This window comes from Rhynchophorus ferrugineus, unplaced genomic scaffold, assembly GCF_030347505.1.
Source record: "Rhynchophorus ferrugineus isolate W39M unplaced genomic scaffold, kcgeb_rfMv2 rfM4, whole genome shotgun sequence".
In the NCBI taxonomy this organism is placed as follows: domain Eukaryota; kingdom Metazoa; phylum Arthropoda; class Insecta; order Coleoptera; family Curculionidae; genus Rhynchophorus; species Rhynchophorus ferrugineus.
Genome location: NW_027472583.1, coordinates 15,033,307 through 15,049,577, shown reverse-complemented (window position 1 = coordinate 15,049,577; position 16,271 = coordinate 15,033,307). Strand labels below are relative to the sequence as shown.

Sequence of the window (16,271 nt, the reverse complement as noted above, 5' to 3'; positions counted from 1 at the left end):
AATATGTTCATGTCAAAATGTTTTTAGTCCTCCATACAGTGTAATGTATTAAATTGTGTATTGCATAACATTCTATTTCCCTAGCACTTTGAAAATGCTTTTTTGTTTATAAAGAACATATTAAATATAAAGAACATAAAGAACTGATTAAATATAATATTATACAAAGGAGTTATGTTAAAAAACGTTAGCTATATCATATTTTGATTTATTCTGGATAATTCTAATGAACTTTTTTAAATACAATATACCCAATCTTCGAATAGTCATAGAAAATAATCAGCTGACTTAATGCTATCTCAACATACTTTTGCTTTCTCCATTATCGATTTTTTATAGTAATGGATATCACGGATAGCTTCCTTAAGTAAACAAATAATTTGTTGATCGTTGGAGTGAACCTATTCTTAACATTTTTACATAAAGAAATTGTTCTTCGGTGTCATATTACACCTACGTATTTGTTTCTGATCTTGTTGCGTCAATAAGAATTTAATTTTCTTCTTTTAAAGCTGCCATATGGCATCTGCAACTATCTGTTTATATCTTTCTCTATCTTGGTTTATCACTGTCTCTATCTATTTGTGTCATGTTATTCCAATTCTCTATGTTAACCATCAAATTTGATCTCTTCTTGTAGGTGATCTCTTATTTTTCCTTCCTAACAGTCTTCAGGAGTTCTTAGCCAATGTGCATGTGATTCAAGACTTGGATATTGGTTATCCTATCTGTCCAAGAGATTTTTAGTATCTTCTTATACGAGGGTTGTCCGATAAGTACTTAGTTCATACCCCAATTCATTATACCTCTCTGTAAGTAGATCACACCTTGTGAATCCCAGAGCAGTGGCAATCCCCTTTCCGACTATAAAACAGTTTTCGCCTTCTTCGGAGCACGTTCGCCGCGTGAAGTACACTGTTTCAATTGTTCCTTGGTCTCAGTACGTTTACCAGTGGATTCATATGTCGTCGACGGTCGCGAAGCATCTCATGAACTCGGATTACGCATGAACATCGTCAAGCTCTGCTCTTAAGTGGTCTCGCGGTTACGTTTGTTGTTTAAAGTGAGTAAACCGATAACCTGACAGCTTTCTCATGTCCGAAATGTCATAAAGGATGTGATCCACGCGGTCTTTTGAGATGCTATCTCGCGCACCTTGAATCGACGGTATGTTAATACGAGATTGTGGATTCCTGTCATTTAATCCTAGTATGGCTCATCAAAAATCGACATGACACCACATTGAAACTTGTATTTCCCCCAAGTAGTTAAGCATTTTGTCCTTGAGTTCCTTGGAAAACTCGGGCAGCCGTATACGCACGAACTCCTCTACCTCGTCATCGGTGTTAAATCTTTGACCTCCGAGACTTTCAGTGGTCCAAACATGTGGTAGTCGCAGGATGATAAATCCAACCTTATTTCCGATATTGTATCGAGCGTCAGACCTGTTGTATAAGGGCGCGAGTTAATTAAGAATCGCATTAATTGTGCGTTGGGTGCGCAGGAAATCGACGTACAGCACGCCCCGCCAGTCCCAGAACACGGTACACAGAACCTTACCCGCGGACCTGGTTGTCTTTGCTTTGATTGGCGCCCCTTCCTCCTTCTTCCTCCGCTCTTTAGACGACATCTTGTTTTCGGGAATGCAACAGTATGCCCATGTCTCGTCTGTAGTGAAGATTCGTGTCAAAAACTGCCCCCCTCCGCCACTTATCGCGCCAACAAGCGACAACAAACTTTCAATCGCGTAAATTTTTGCTCGAAGTTCAACAATTTAGAAACCCATCGTGCCGTTATTTTGCGACGTTATTAAGGTGTTCGTGGATGCTGGAGTCTATACTACCACTATTGATGACGAGTTCAGCCGAAATATCTCGAACATTCATACTACGGTCCTCCAATATGAGTTGTTCTACGTGGAGAATATTAACTAACGTGATGCTGGTTCACGGTCGACGTCGCTACGGTTCATTCTCGACGGTTTCGCGGCAATCCTTGAATGCTTTGGTCCATTTAAACACCGCAGCCCTACTCAGGCACTCACTACCGGACTGATTTCACCTCTCTTCACTAAAAAAAGAATGACAATACGCTCCCGACGAAAACTATGCCACAATGTTTGTAAGAGACCCAGCTATCATATACTCAAGCCACGACCTTCGAAACATATATGCGCTCCATCTACAGTGTTTGTCTCATTCATCATATTTAAACCACCCTCGTACTACATGATGAACGACTACCGACTGAAAGTAGTCGAAACAGTCGATAGTCGCAAAACAGTCCAAACAGTCGATAGTCAAAAAACTAGAGACTGCAAATAGTAACTACTATTTTCATTTAAATGCACTGTTGGACTGTCTCTTCCATTCGTGATAGACGAAAATATTCAAATTCCTTTCCGTATACATTTTGAGGGAGGATCAGATGAGATGGGATAATTGCTTGGATCAATTTATTTTGAATGAATTTAAATAGTCAATTGGCAGTGTTACTAAACAGTTGTACTAAATATCTATAACTTTTATTTCTATCTATAATTTTATTATTGGAAAGTAATGAAAGCATAATATAATGAATATAATTGAATTGATTGTTATATTTAATTCTAATGTGCTTATTTTTTCCAATCGTACTATAAGTGAGACGGAGATGTATATATTCTTTCTCGTACTAATATTAAAAAAGAAAGGGAAAGAAATAATCACTAAATGCTATTACCTTGCCATGAATAATTTTATTTTAAATGAAGTAGAATAATTTTTATGTTTTATGAATATTTTGTGTCTGTAATCTGTAAATAGGAAGCCAGAACGTTAAAAATCAGTCGAATGAAACTAGTAGAACTGAAAATAATAACTAAAAGTACACGACTGAAACGTTCGATAGTAAATACTAACAAAATCAGTCCGCCCGAAAATAACGACTGAAACAATCGATAGTAAAAAGTAGTCAATTACTAAACAGTCGATAGTCGTTTTTAGTCGATAGTTCCCAACATTACATATAAGCATAAAATTGGCATATTATTTTCTTGTTCGCGGTTAGGACGACAAGACCAGAATGTTGAGAACCAGTCGAATGAACCAGTTAATAATCAGGATTGAAACTAGTCGGAAGGAAAATAGCGACTGTAGTCAATTATTAATCTACTAAACAGAAATTACTAGAGAGTAGATAGTCCCCAACTCTAAAGTAACCGAATCAGCCAATAAAATTCGGTTTGAGCTGGTACTGTTGGCGTATGTTTCCAAATGTTCGCAAAATTCTTCTAAACAGAAGTGATAATAGTTACAAGCTATAAATTAACCAACGATCCAAATCAAAAATCAGAATTGATACGGCAATATTGGGAAGTGCTAATGTCTTAAATTTTGATGACGTGCATTGGAAATCTTATTGGACGGTCTGATATTAACTGCTATGATACTTACCTTCTATGAAATCTCACATTTTGTTCTCTCAATTCCAGCATCTGTTCCATCAGCTTGTACAGCTTCTCCAGATGATCGAACGCTTCTTCGGTCACCACTGCGGGGCCAAATGTTGAGCACGATCTCGAATACAACCTCTTATGCAGCAACTCGATATAATCGAGCACTTCTCGTTCCTTTTCCTTGTCTTTCTCGTTGCCATCTTCGACCGATTCGCTTTTGTTCGTTTGAGAGCTCCTGCACGTAGATGGTACGGCCTCCCAAGGATCCGGCGGTGGCGTGGGAAGCTTGTACCCGCGCTCCAACTTCGGTTTTTTGGGAGGCTTCCTCGCTACGTCGCTTGTTGCGTTCTCACTCATTATTGATTAGTATTACATTGTTACTACGTTTTATGGGTTAGTTGATCATCTTGTCGAGGACAATTCATCGATGGTTAAACGGTTTCCTTCAGTATAAATTATGAGAAACGGGACCGCGTTCCACTGCGAGAGGGTAAGGGATATATAAATGAGATTATAGAGTAAATCGATCTGATAGGGCTCGTTTATTGAATTAAAATTCCCGCAATTCTGTTGACCTATATATTAAGGTCTGATGTTTTCATTTATATTAAACCACATTCTTTAAATTATCAGAATATCAACTCATTAAAGGCAACTCAAACGAATATTTCCTGAAAACCAAAACTCACACAGTAATGTCAGAACCCAAGACAAAAAATTGAACATCAAAAAAATACATAAGGAAATCACTAAAAAGTAAGAAATAATTAAACTTAAACTGTTAACACAAACCAAACAGTTTAGATTAAATAGGATTTGCTTTATTCCTAATTTTATTTTGCCTTTATGGCATAAAATTGTATTACTTTTGTGTTTTTTGAAGGCTCGACACCGACTTCCAACTGATTTTTATTTAGTTATTACAAAGATTATTACATATATATTTTATTTTAAAATGTTTTTTTTGTGAAATTATTTCAATTTTTTTTGTAAAATTAGTTTATTTTTCTCTTTTTAGTGTCAGATATTTACTCAATAAATTACGTAGTTATTTTATTAAGTAGTACAATGGATAGCCCTAATAAAATTACAGCCAATATGATGAGAAATAGGTATAAAGAAACAAGAACTACTTCCGAGTATTCGTCACATCAGTTCAGCAATAACATTACACCCAAATATTTGATTATGTTAGATAAAATATATGTGAAACATTGTACGTGCCTTTGAAATTTGAATTTTTCCCTTGATTTCCACCCCTTCCCCCGTTCAGATCCTAAATTGGTTGCAACCATATCGGAAGTGCAGTCTTTCGAACAAAAAAAAAATTTGATTTTCCATAATTGTCGGACAAATCGGCGAGCATACATTAAAAAAATATGTATATACAACCGAACATAAAACCTCCTCCTTTTTTGAAGTCGGTTAAAAACATATAATAAAGAAATTTAGAAGTGAAAGTTATATGGAAAAATTGGGTCCCACTTTTAAACTTTTCGGAATCCCCGTTACGTGGCCAAATTAAAATGAAAAATGCAACAGCTGTTTCTCTCTCGTTCTGCTTCGGTATTAATAATTCTAACCTAAGCCGTTAACGGCCATTTTTATGTGATATATTTTGTGTTGTTTATTTACCTCATGTTTTCGGTATGTGTTTTATATATATTTGACAATTACTTTAGATTATTCTGTGTATTTTAATTTATTAGTGTAATAAAAAGAAAACCTTAAGGGGATCTCTTATGATCTCCTATGTAGGTCCAGGTATGTTTGCTGTTTGTTGTCCAGGCTGAAACAAGATGTAATTCCTACCAGTAATTAAAATACTAAGTATTTTGTTAAATAGTAATGATTTATTGCATTCAAATAATTAAGCAATATTTATTGAGATTCTTTACCTTTACTACAAGACAAGGAAAATATGCCCCAATGGCAATATTACAATCACATAAGTTTTTTGATGCTGATAGATATATAGGAGATTCTTCTACCCCAACAAGACCCAGAAGTAAGTAAGTAATAAAAAACTTATGTTTATTATTATAGAATGGAATAAGAATCCAACTTGAAATTTATATGTCCATTTACAGACTCCATCATCTTCGTTTCAGGTTGGATGAAAAACTAATGGCTTTATCCTTATTGAAATGCAGTGGCAGAGGATATAAACTGTTATCGAAGATATTCTGCTTGCCTTCTAGAAGAACATAAAGACAGATACTGGATAAGGTTCCTTTTTGCTGCTGGAGTAGTAACCTCTAATTTTGGTCGTTAGTTCAGAAACTTGACTGTATAGGCCGAACTGTAGTTGTCATATTTGATAAAATATACCTCAATTTAGGTAGGTTGTCAATATAGTTTATTCTAAAAAATAATAGATAATAGATAAGATAATAGTTATATCATCATATTTTAATGTTTCTTTTAGTTTTGTTTTAAATATTAGAGAGAAGATAATATCAGTGGATTACGTGTTTTGGGTAGTGGAGATTCTCAGTGATTATATCAATGTCTTTATGGTCAAGGAAAACTAATGTAATTGTAATATATTAATAAAATATATATAAATATATTTATTTTTTTGCTATTACAATAAAATTAAAAGAATTTATTTAAATTACCCGCTAAATATTTTTAAATTTCCCGCCGTAACTAACTGTCGCGTCCTCACACACTCCTCCTCCGGGGATTCCGAGCGTAATTTAGTATCAATTTTAACATAGCAGATGCGCTTCTAAGTTTCTTTATTCTATGGTTAAAAATAATTCAAATCGCAATTCGTTCAATTCGACTATAAAAAAAATTGTCAAAACCTAAAAACCATCAATTGCAAATGAGCCAAGACGCAAGTCTAAATATCAAATCATTCAAATACCACAGGTTTTTCTAACAGATGTCCGTAGGCTTAAATATGCGATATTATGATTTGACACATACATTATTTTATTCTACTGACATCAAGGTTCAAAGCTATATATGTAATATTTTGCGAATATAACACCGTCATAGATTTATATCTCGTTGAAAATCTCTAGTTCCGTACCCATCAAAGGATAAAAGCCACTGAAAGTCATCGTTGATTGGTTGAAACTCACGATGAGTATACTCTAACCTTAAAAATCTATGAGACGTGGTTTCTAAAATTCAAAAGTGCAAGACAAAGAGCCTTCTGGTAAACCAAAAAAGATGCGAAACTGCAAGTGTTATTGGATGAAGATCTAACCCAAACTCAAAAACAATTAGTAGAAGTGTTAAAAGTGGCCTAATAACGAGCTAATCGCTCAATCGAGCAATGGGGAAAATCTAAAAGATAGAAAGATAGGTGCCACATCAATTGAATGACCGGAAGGATCGGAAGTCATTTCTGCATCGAATAGTAACTGTGATTTTTATGGATATGTATTTAATGATATACAATGAATATATTTTTAATAATCGCTTTTATCACCTGCCGAAGCCGATTGATTTCATGACCGGATCTTGTCCAGAGATCCTTCTTAGCCCAGTGCAAGCACGGAAGGAACAGACACACACAGTCAAGATTATAAAAATTGTCAAAAAACAATGATCAAAGATCAATTCAAGTAACAGACATCACAAAACAAGGTCATTTGATAGAAAACGGTTGACGAATATTATACAAAAAGTTCAAAACAAAGGAGCTCAGATACCGGATGAATCACAGTTCTAGCATGTCCAGGCAGACCATATTTACTCTCTCCGCTGCTTTTATGACAGTGGATTTAATTATATGAAAAGTATTTAACAATAGATATGACACTCAGTTTGATGATACAAATTTTTTAAACAATCTAATATTGGCTGCTAAAACGGCAATATTAGCTGATACATATACTGAGCGTTCTTTAAGGTATAATTCAGAAAAAATCAAAACAAGCACAAATATAGGGGCTTAACAGTATTCAAGCAATGAGCAAGAAAGAACAATAACATATGCAATTGTTGTATATGACAGAAGAACAGACACGCTAGCTCTAGTTTAAATTGTTGAATGTTTTTGTGTTACAAAGATCTAAAAAAATATATTGTATAAGTCACCAAAAATTTATTAATGAAATAAAAATTATAATCTGCTTGAGAAAGTAATAAAATATATCATATAATAACTATGCTTTTATTTTAGTTCAATTTTTGTTTATGTACGTTTTCTAGTTTTGTATTAAACGTTTTCTTTTAAATAAAAAAACCGCATCAATAATCTTAAGAATTTAAATCTTTGAAATAGCATTTTCTGTATAATGAAAAAGCATATGTGTACTAAAGAAACAAACAAAATCGTTTTTAAAAAACTGGCCGACTAACAGCTAAAATTACAAAAAATTAAACAAGTATGTTATTTCAAAAAATCCAACTGGTATTTTGGTAAACAAATCTTTGTTTTACAACGATTAAAGAACTAATTTCCGAATGTTTGCAACCTTATGCGTAAATACACAGAGAAAATATCTCTAAAAATCACTTTCACATGTGTCTATTTCATATCTTTATTGGTTTAATATTCATTTTTATGATTATCACTTCATAAAATTTATATTCAACGGCGTACTTTTTAATAATAATTAATCTGCAGTTGGGAATTTCGTATGTAAATTTGGTCTGTATTTTGTATTTTGAACAAATAATCAAAAGTTGTTTGCAAGGTCATCGGCCCACGTAGTAAATTAACCGAACCGATATGTTTTCCAGAAAGTCCAGGTGGTAAATTCGTAAATACATTTTTATTTACCTGAAGTACGGTTTAAAAACGATGTGGAGTTCCCTTTTCAGTGCATAAAGAAAGGTGTATTTATACTAAATATTGTAACAAGAACTTGTTTTTTCCTCGGTAGCAGTCGTTTCTGTATCTTTTAATTTAAACGATACTATAGAGTAATTATATGAGTTATTTAAATAATTTGGAATTTTTTTCAATTATAATTATGATTAATAAAATTTATTTTTTCCCAGGCATAGCACATAATTTTTATTATTTAGAATTGTCATAGAAGATCCACTTTTCATCACCAGTCACAATATGCCCTAAACATTTTTCTCTGTTGCATGATAAACAATGAAACAACAATATTGAAAAAACTCATAAGGTTGTTCTCTTTTGAATTCATTAAATTAACCGGAAACAAATTCATTATCTAGAAAAGAAGTCTGGAAAGAAATTAGATTGATAGTCGTTCTTTCAAGCTTTTAAAAACATCCCTAGTACGTCGATTCCCGACTCATATGTCACAGTTCAGGATAGTCTAGTGGAATTAGTTTTACAGAAGCTTGCAATTCAGGGTAAACAGCCATCAAAGGCAGATTGCAGTAGCCCAATTTCTTAGCCTTAGGCTATTGCTAAATGGAGTCACCAAAATTTCAAAAATCAACCATTCCCTAGAGCGGTACCATGAAAATTTGGGTATAGAGAATGCCATTCTGAAGATCGTCAAAGGCAAACTGTTGGACAAAGGTAGAATAAATGCTCAAAAACAATTTCTATAACAACTATAAGTTGTCTAGATGGAATAACGACCACGTACATCCCTGAAGCCGTTTTTTAGGAAGGAGGCGTTATGTAATATGGCTCTGACTATCCAGCTATTTGTTTTTTATCTACCTGAATGGTGAACGAGTGAGACGAGTTTGTTTTCTAATAGATCCTTAGTGTCGCTTTGTATCGTCGTTCAATCAGTAAAATAAAACAGTTCTTTCAAGTAAATTAATAGTTTTTGTGATAAAAACTCTTGTGTTTTTATGTAATATTAGAGCTTTATTCAGATAAGTTGATAAAGGACATCCATCTATCATCTAAAGCTATTCACCAAACAACATGTTCCAAGCAGCATATCAACTTAATGACGACTTATTTTACTTAATTCCTTAAGCATTACCATTTGTTCCTAAAAATATTCGATGTGCCCAAACTGAAAATATTTTTATAAATGAAATCAAAATTAAAAACGAATAGAAAAAAAAATATGATGCTGTTACAAAATCGTTAATGCTTGAAATTTTTATTGTGGGCATATTAATATCAGCTTGTAACTCCAGACAATTTAGAATTCTTGACTTGATCTCGAATTTAGAATTTCTGCATATTTATATGAGGATACTTAAGATTTTTCAGATCGAGGATCTGGTAAAATCAATTAATATCAAATATAACTTAGTTACAAAACATAGGAAAGTATGCTATAGTAATAAAATTTAAAAATCAGAAGCCTTCGCGGGCTTTGAACAATTAAACAAGGTCATCTATAAAGTTAAATCTCTATGATGATATATTTCTTAAACCAAAAGAAAACAGCAGCTCTCCTATCGAGCTTTAAGAAGATACTTATTTGAAAGGGAAGAAAGATAGATACTAGGTAGATAGATACAGACTGACTTATAAAAGACTAGAAATTGGGACTTGAATCATTTGTCCTACACCTTATTAAAAATACTGTAAAGCACAATCTCAGTAAAGCAATCGCTTAAGAAAGGTACTGAAGAAAGAAATGGAATTGGAACAGAATTAAACGGAAGGAAAAAGAATTAGCAAAATTCATGACAATTAAAAAAAGTAAGTCTACGGTTTGCATTTTATATATAGTAAATTAACTTTCAAATATTAACGCATTTTTCTGTAAACTAAAAAATTACTAAAAAAGCCTTAAATACTCCAACAAAAAAAACTATGTTATTTACGGAAAACGTTGCCTTGAGCCAGATGATGTAGAAAATACGTTAAAGTACCAGTAGTTTATTCTGACACTGACATTAACTATAAAATCAAAACTACACAATCTATGTTACGCCAAAACAACAGCATTGTAGAATTATATTTTTTTTAACGTCGAGTTTTATTTTTTTTGTGTTATTCTTGTTTGCTGATAGAGACTTGCTAAAGAGCATGTACCAACCATAAGAATAACAGGTGAATTGGAAAGTTCTCGGTCTGAGACACAGATGGCGCTACTAGAATTAAATCAATATATTAGCTCTAACCCTCAAAAGATGCTTGTATAAATTTGACAGCTGTCGGATCATTAGTTTGTGAATAATAACATTTTCAGTGAAACAACTTTTGTTATTGCAACAAAAACTTGACTTGATGCCTAGTTTTCGGAAACTGCCCAGGAAAATCATCCATCAAGGATTGGTATACTAAGTTTAGACGTGGTGAAATGAGCACCGAAGACGGGGAACGCATTGGACGTCCGAAAGAAGTTGTTACCGACGAAAACATTTCAAAAAAACCACAAAATGATTCTGAATGACCGTAAATTGAAATTGAATGAAATAGTAGACACTCTAAAATATCAACTCAACGTGTATATCATATCATTCACGAATATTTGGGTATGAGAAAGCTCTATTCAAAGTGGGTACCGCGCGAGCTCACTTTTGACCAAAAAACAACGACGAGTTGATGATTCGGAGCAATGTTTAAAGATGATCAAGCGTAATAAGCTCGATTTTTTGCGTTGATATGTGACAATGGATGAAACATGGCTCCATCATTTCACTCCGAAGTCCAATAGACAGTCATCCGAGTGGACTGCACACGATGAACCCGCTCCAAAGCGTGGGAAAACCCATCAGTCGGCTGGCAAGGTTATGGCGTCTGTATTTTGGGATGCGCATGGAATATTTTTAATTGACTACCTTGAAAAAGGAAGGACCATCAACAGCGACTATTAGATAGCATTATTGGACTGTTTGAAGGACGAAATCGCCGAGAAACGGCCGCATTTGAAGAAAAAGAAAGTGCTGCTTCACCAAGACCATGTGCCGTATTACAAGTCAGTAAAAACGATGGCAAAAAACTACGAATTGGGCTTCGAATTGCTTCCTCATCCACCGTATTCTCCAGATCTGGCCTTCAGCGATGACTTCCTGCTCTCAGATCTCAAAAGAATGCTAGTTGGGAAGAAATGTTCATCTAATAAAGAGGTGATCGACAAAACTGAGGCCTATCTTGAAGCTAGGAACAAATCGTACTACAAAAATGGTATTGAAAAGTTGGAGGGTCGCTATAATCAATGTATCACCCCTGAATAAAAAAACTAATTTTTCCAAAAAAATGTGCTTTACTATGGTAGACCGGGGACTTTTCAGTTGACCTGTTATGTCAAATGCAAATTTGATAATTTAAATGTGATGATTTCAACATTCAAAATAAATAACGTCCTGGTAGACCAAAAAGTATTGAACGTGCACAACTGCAGAAATTATTCGAGGAAGACCCAATACAAACTCAAAAGGAATTGGCATAAAAGTTGAATAGATGCTCAAGAAGCGACGGTAACTGAATAAAACTATGTGGAGTTGGGATTATGATTCATTACTGACAATTACCAAGGCAGAGTGATTAAAGTAACAACAACTAAAGGTTAATGAATAATTAACACAGGGTAACTGTAGAAAATCGTATTGTAGAGATCGTATTGTATAGATATAGATGTGCATAGATGTGTGTATAATTTTTAATTAAAGTGATTGAGGAGAGAACTAATACTAACTGTTTAAAGGTATGCAAAATGTACTAGGGAGAATGCAGTGATTAAATCTGATTTTATTAATAAAGATGTAGTAACAGAAGAAACTAAATAGAAATACAGTAATATTATATAGAATAACTTGATAAACAAACACAACAACGGAGAAAACAAAAACTAAACATGAAAAGGTAAATATGCTACCTAATGAAAGTAATATACATTACTTGGAAATACAACTAGTAATTAGGTGGATTAGACGCTTTGGAAAAAAGTTCAGTGTAAATATAATAAAACAACATACAAACTATTGAGACTATATACGAGTAATTAATTGTAGTTGGAGTCCTCCGATAATTAGATGTACTATAATGTTAAAATAAATTATATTTGATAACATTTTTGTTTCATTATTTTATTTGCATTAGAATGTTGTTATATATTTAAGCCAAAATAAACTAAAAGTCAAAGTTAAATACAACTTTGCGACGTTTTGACGTCATAAATTTAGATGACGTGTATTCAGTGTTCTATTGAATAGACTAAAACGTGTTTTCTTAACACACCTGGTATAAGCCAATGAAATACTATAATATAATAATTTATCTATCGTTTAGTTTCTATAGTGAAGCTGATCTATCTGACTCGCTATTATATACAAATAAAATCAAATTAAATCTCAATTTAATAGGTTATGTGTATTCTCTTCTAACAGTTTATATTCTAATTACGTCGTGCGGTATCCTAAATGTTTTTCTAAATATCAATCATATATGTCGAAATTACAAAATCGATCGATGTGAGTTTACGTAAGTTCAAGTCGCGAGACTGACGGTCTACCTGGCAATAACGTTTTAGTAGCAGGCATATTTTTCCAGAAAGTGCGTCTGGTTCAACGATAAACACACACCTTTTGTTGCTTGACCGCGTCTAGGTGGTAAAATCTATTTTCGTCCAGCTGTTAAGTAAAAATACGTTTTGTTTTAAGTGTCTGTTAAGTTATTTTCGGCGAAAAAAAAGGCGCATAAACGGCGCAACTTAAAGGTTCAGCATGCTTTCGGACTAAGCATCAGATCTCGCATATATACACTGGAAAAATGCTTATTTTAAATTAAAAAAATAAAACAAGATAATTAAAGAATTTCTTATGTTGAAATCAGAACATAGAAAATTTAGAATTTGGTGTTTTTTTTTTATAGAGGCGGTCATTGGAATGTATTTCTCTGAAAAATCTATTTGCTTTTTCAAAATAATTGTAAGAATCAAGAAACGCAAGACAGAAACGACTTTTACATAGATATCATGCTCCCATTTCGAAAAAAACTGTAAAAATACTACAGCTGTAAAAATATCTAGAAACACGTCAAGAAAGAAATGTGAGGAGTAAAATAAATATAAATATGTAAGAAGCAAAACGATTTAGAAAAATATAAAAAGTAAATACAACAGATGAACGTAGGGCTTTCAAATACTAAAAACAGGCACTACAAAATAAACAAATACTATAAGAAAAATACAAGAATTAATACCTTCTTCTTCTACTTCAGGAAGCCGTTTCTACTTGTATAACGACTAGCAAATCTAAAAAGAAAGATGCGAGTCTTTTGAAACACCTCCACGATAACAACTGTGTTCAATGATAAAAACTGGTATCTCAAAACTTACGAAAATTTTTATTTGATACTATTTTTGTCGTAAAGCATTGCAAATTCCAAAAAAGCAAGACTTCTTTTCTGTGTCGATGTGGATGATATCTGGATAAACACAGGAATTTTTGTCCTTGAGACTGTCATAGTAGATCAACTTTTTTTTCACAATTTTTTGTCTGACAAACTATAAAACCACGATCTTTAAACGGTTCTAAATAATATTTTCAATCAATTCCGATGGTAGCCATTTCCCCTCCTTTTAGATCTTTGCATTGCATGTAAACCGGTTCAGTTTGGAAACTGCTGAGTAATCAACCGCTAAGTAATTTGAAAAATTTTTGAGAGTTTGAGTTGAGCTTTCCATCTGTAAGTCCGGCAAGTCATTATAATCAAACTTGGTTAGTCCTCCAGACCATTCTTAGTCATCAACAAAAACCGACAATCGGGATATGACGAAACGAAATCTCAAATACTTCTAAAATGGTTTGATGAGGTTTGGCAGCAGCTTCCTTTAAATAAAAAAACGATAATACAAAGTAAGCGTCCATGATTAGCGTCTATATAGCCTGAAGAACGCAATAATACTAAATGAAAATCTGTAATTTGTGTAAAAGAATATCAAAACCACAAAACAAATAAAATGAAGTTGTTTTAAAATGAATAATGTTCTTTCAAAGTTGTCTACATTTTCGCCAATATATATCACTTATCAAAATACATGCAAGCACCTAATATATAGTAAGGCATATATGATTAATTGACTAATTGAATATATAATAAATTTAATATTAAAGAAAACAACTGAAACGATATAAAGACAATATATATTCATCATCACACTAAACGAATTTATCATGAAACCACACTACTGCAACATCACAAATTTCGGGAAATATCAGTGACAATCTATATGAAAATATTTGAACAAAGCACTACACCACCAACCGTATTAACCAGAGAATTGAACTGAAATCTTTTAACTTATGATATATCGCATCGTACATTTCAACATTTCTATTAAGGCTTGGTTTTGAGTTGTGTTAAAAACATGTTTTATTAAATTATTAAACTTCATATTTTATTACGTGTGATAATGCGAAAATATAAACAATTTCTTCTGGACGTATTTTTCTCACCACCGATTATATCAAACTGAGAATCGATATGATCCAAAAATATACAATCTTTGGGAAATTTTACTTTTCTTGTTTAGGTTTTAAAAAATTGCCGCTGCTGAAAGTACTGTTGATCACTTATGGGGTGCATACCCATTGATTTATTGTTCACGAACATAAACCACCATTAGAACAGAATCCATCGTTTTACACATATAAAACGGATATACTGAATAATACATAGATATGAAAAATAGTATACAATATGCGTTACATCATCTGTTAAATAACATAATATCATAACCTGTAAAACAAAAAACTTTATCAAGATATTAAAAAGTTATTATTTATATATATATATATATATATATATATATATATATATATATATATATATATATGTGTGTGTGTGTGTGTGTGTGTGTGTATTTTTGGTGTCGATGGTTTCGAAACGACTAAAGATTAAGAAATTAAAAGGATTAAGAAAAATTATACAACGAGAGTATATTTAGATGGGATCGATTTTTCAAACTACATCTAAAACGGGAACTAAATTTTCCATTTTCTCTTCTGTAACGGCGATTCTACAATGAATGTTTTCTTTGACAATCATCAAACACATTATTATTGAACATTTTAACATTATTATTCATGAAAATCATTGTACTCTTTTATTCGAATCAATTTTTAAATATTATGGATCATCGGGATGCACATCATATATTTTAATATCATTCTTTCTGATTTATAATAATGTACATGCGAGAATGAAAAGAGGTAATTAAGAACTATTAGACCATTTTATTGTCTCATGATAAGTCACTTCGTCATTTTCTGACATCAGTTTATGCGATCAGCAATGCGATGTATATGATGAGTAATGTAATACATATAAAAACATAATGGCTTCCAGAATAGTCACAATTTAATTTCATTTTTAACCGACTTCAAAAAAGGAGGAGGTTTTATGCTTGACTGTATATATTTCTTTGTTCGCCGAATTCTCCATCAATTATGGGCCGATTTTCAAAATTATTTTTTTATACGCAAGTATGCATTTCCGACGTGGTCGGATTGTAACAACTCCAATGTACAATTGATACATGTACAATTGTTGGGAGGAAGAATGAGTAAATCAAGGGAAATCCTCAAATTTCAAAGGCACAAAGTTTTCAAATATTTGTTATCTAAAATAATCAGGTATTTGGGTATAATGTTATTTCTGAGCTGATGATATGGAAAAACGGAAGTCGTTCAGTTCGGAAGTCATTGTTTGCTTTTTAAACATTAAACATATCATATGAGGAGTCGTAGAAACACTGTAGGCAACTGCTGGGGTGCAAGGGCCCTCCTACAAAGGGGGAGTTAAAAGACAACTGGTACTGATAGATATCTCTGGCACCGCAGGCGAAGAAGTGTCCTGCCTTCAGTAGGGCCTGATAGAAATCTCTACTGACTAAATTAGGGGAATAGTCACTTTGGAAAGCGTGTTTTTTTTCTTTAACACAACATAAAATAAATAGGGGACATAAGTAATAAATTGCGATAAATTAAACTTTAGTGTATAAATTGCCTGAAGAAGTCGAAAGAG

General features: G+C 32.8%; 1 protein-coding gene across 10 annotated transcripts in view; it reads right to left on the bottom strand.

The window, feature by feature from the left end:
- Positions 1 to 16,271, bottom strand: part of LOC143196635 (uncharacterized) — a 61,442-nt gene that overhangs the window by 40,684 nt on the left and 4,487 nt on the right. For 8 of the 10 annotated variants that reach the window (XM_076404491.1, XM_076404496.1, XM_076404494.1 and 5 more), the window contains exon 2: positions 3,435 to 3,916. In XM_076404491.1, the coding sequence (XP_076260606.1) occupies positions 3,435 to 3,793 (359 nt within the window). In that variant the 5' untranslated portion in view covers positions 3,794 to 3,916. Of the gene's footprint in view, positions 1 to 3,434; positions 4,108 to 16,271 lie in introns of all 10 variants that reach the window. The other 2 variants (XM_076404493.1, XM_076404495.1) reach the window with 1 other exon arrangement.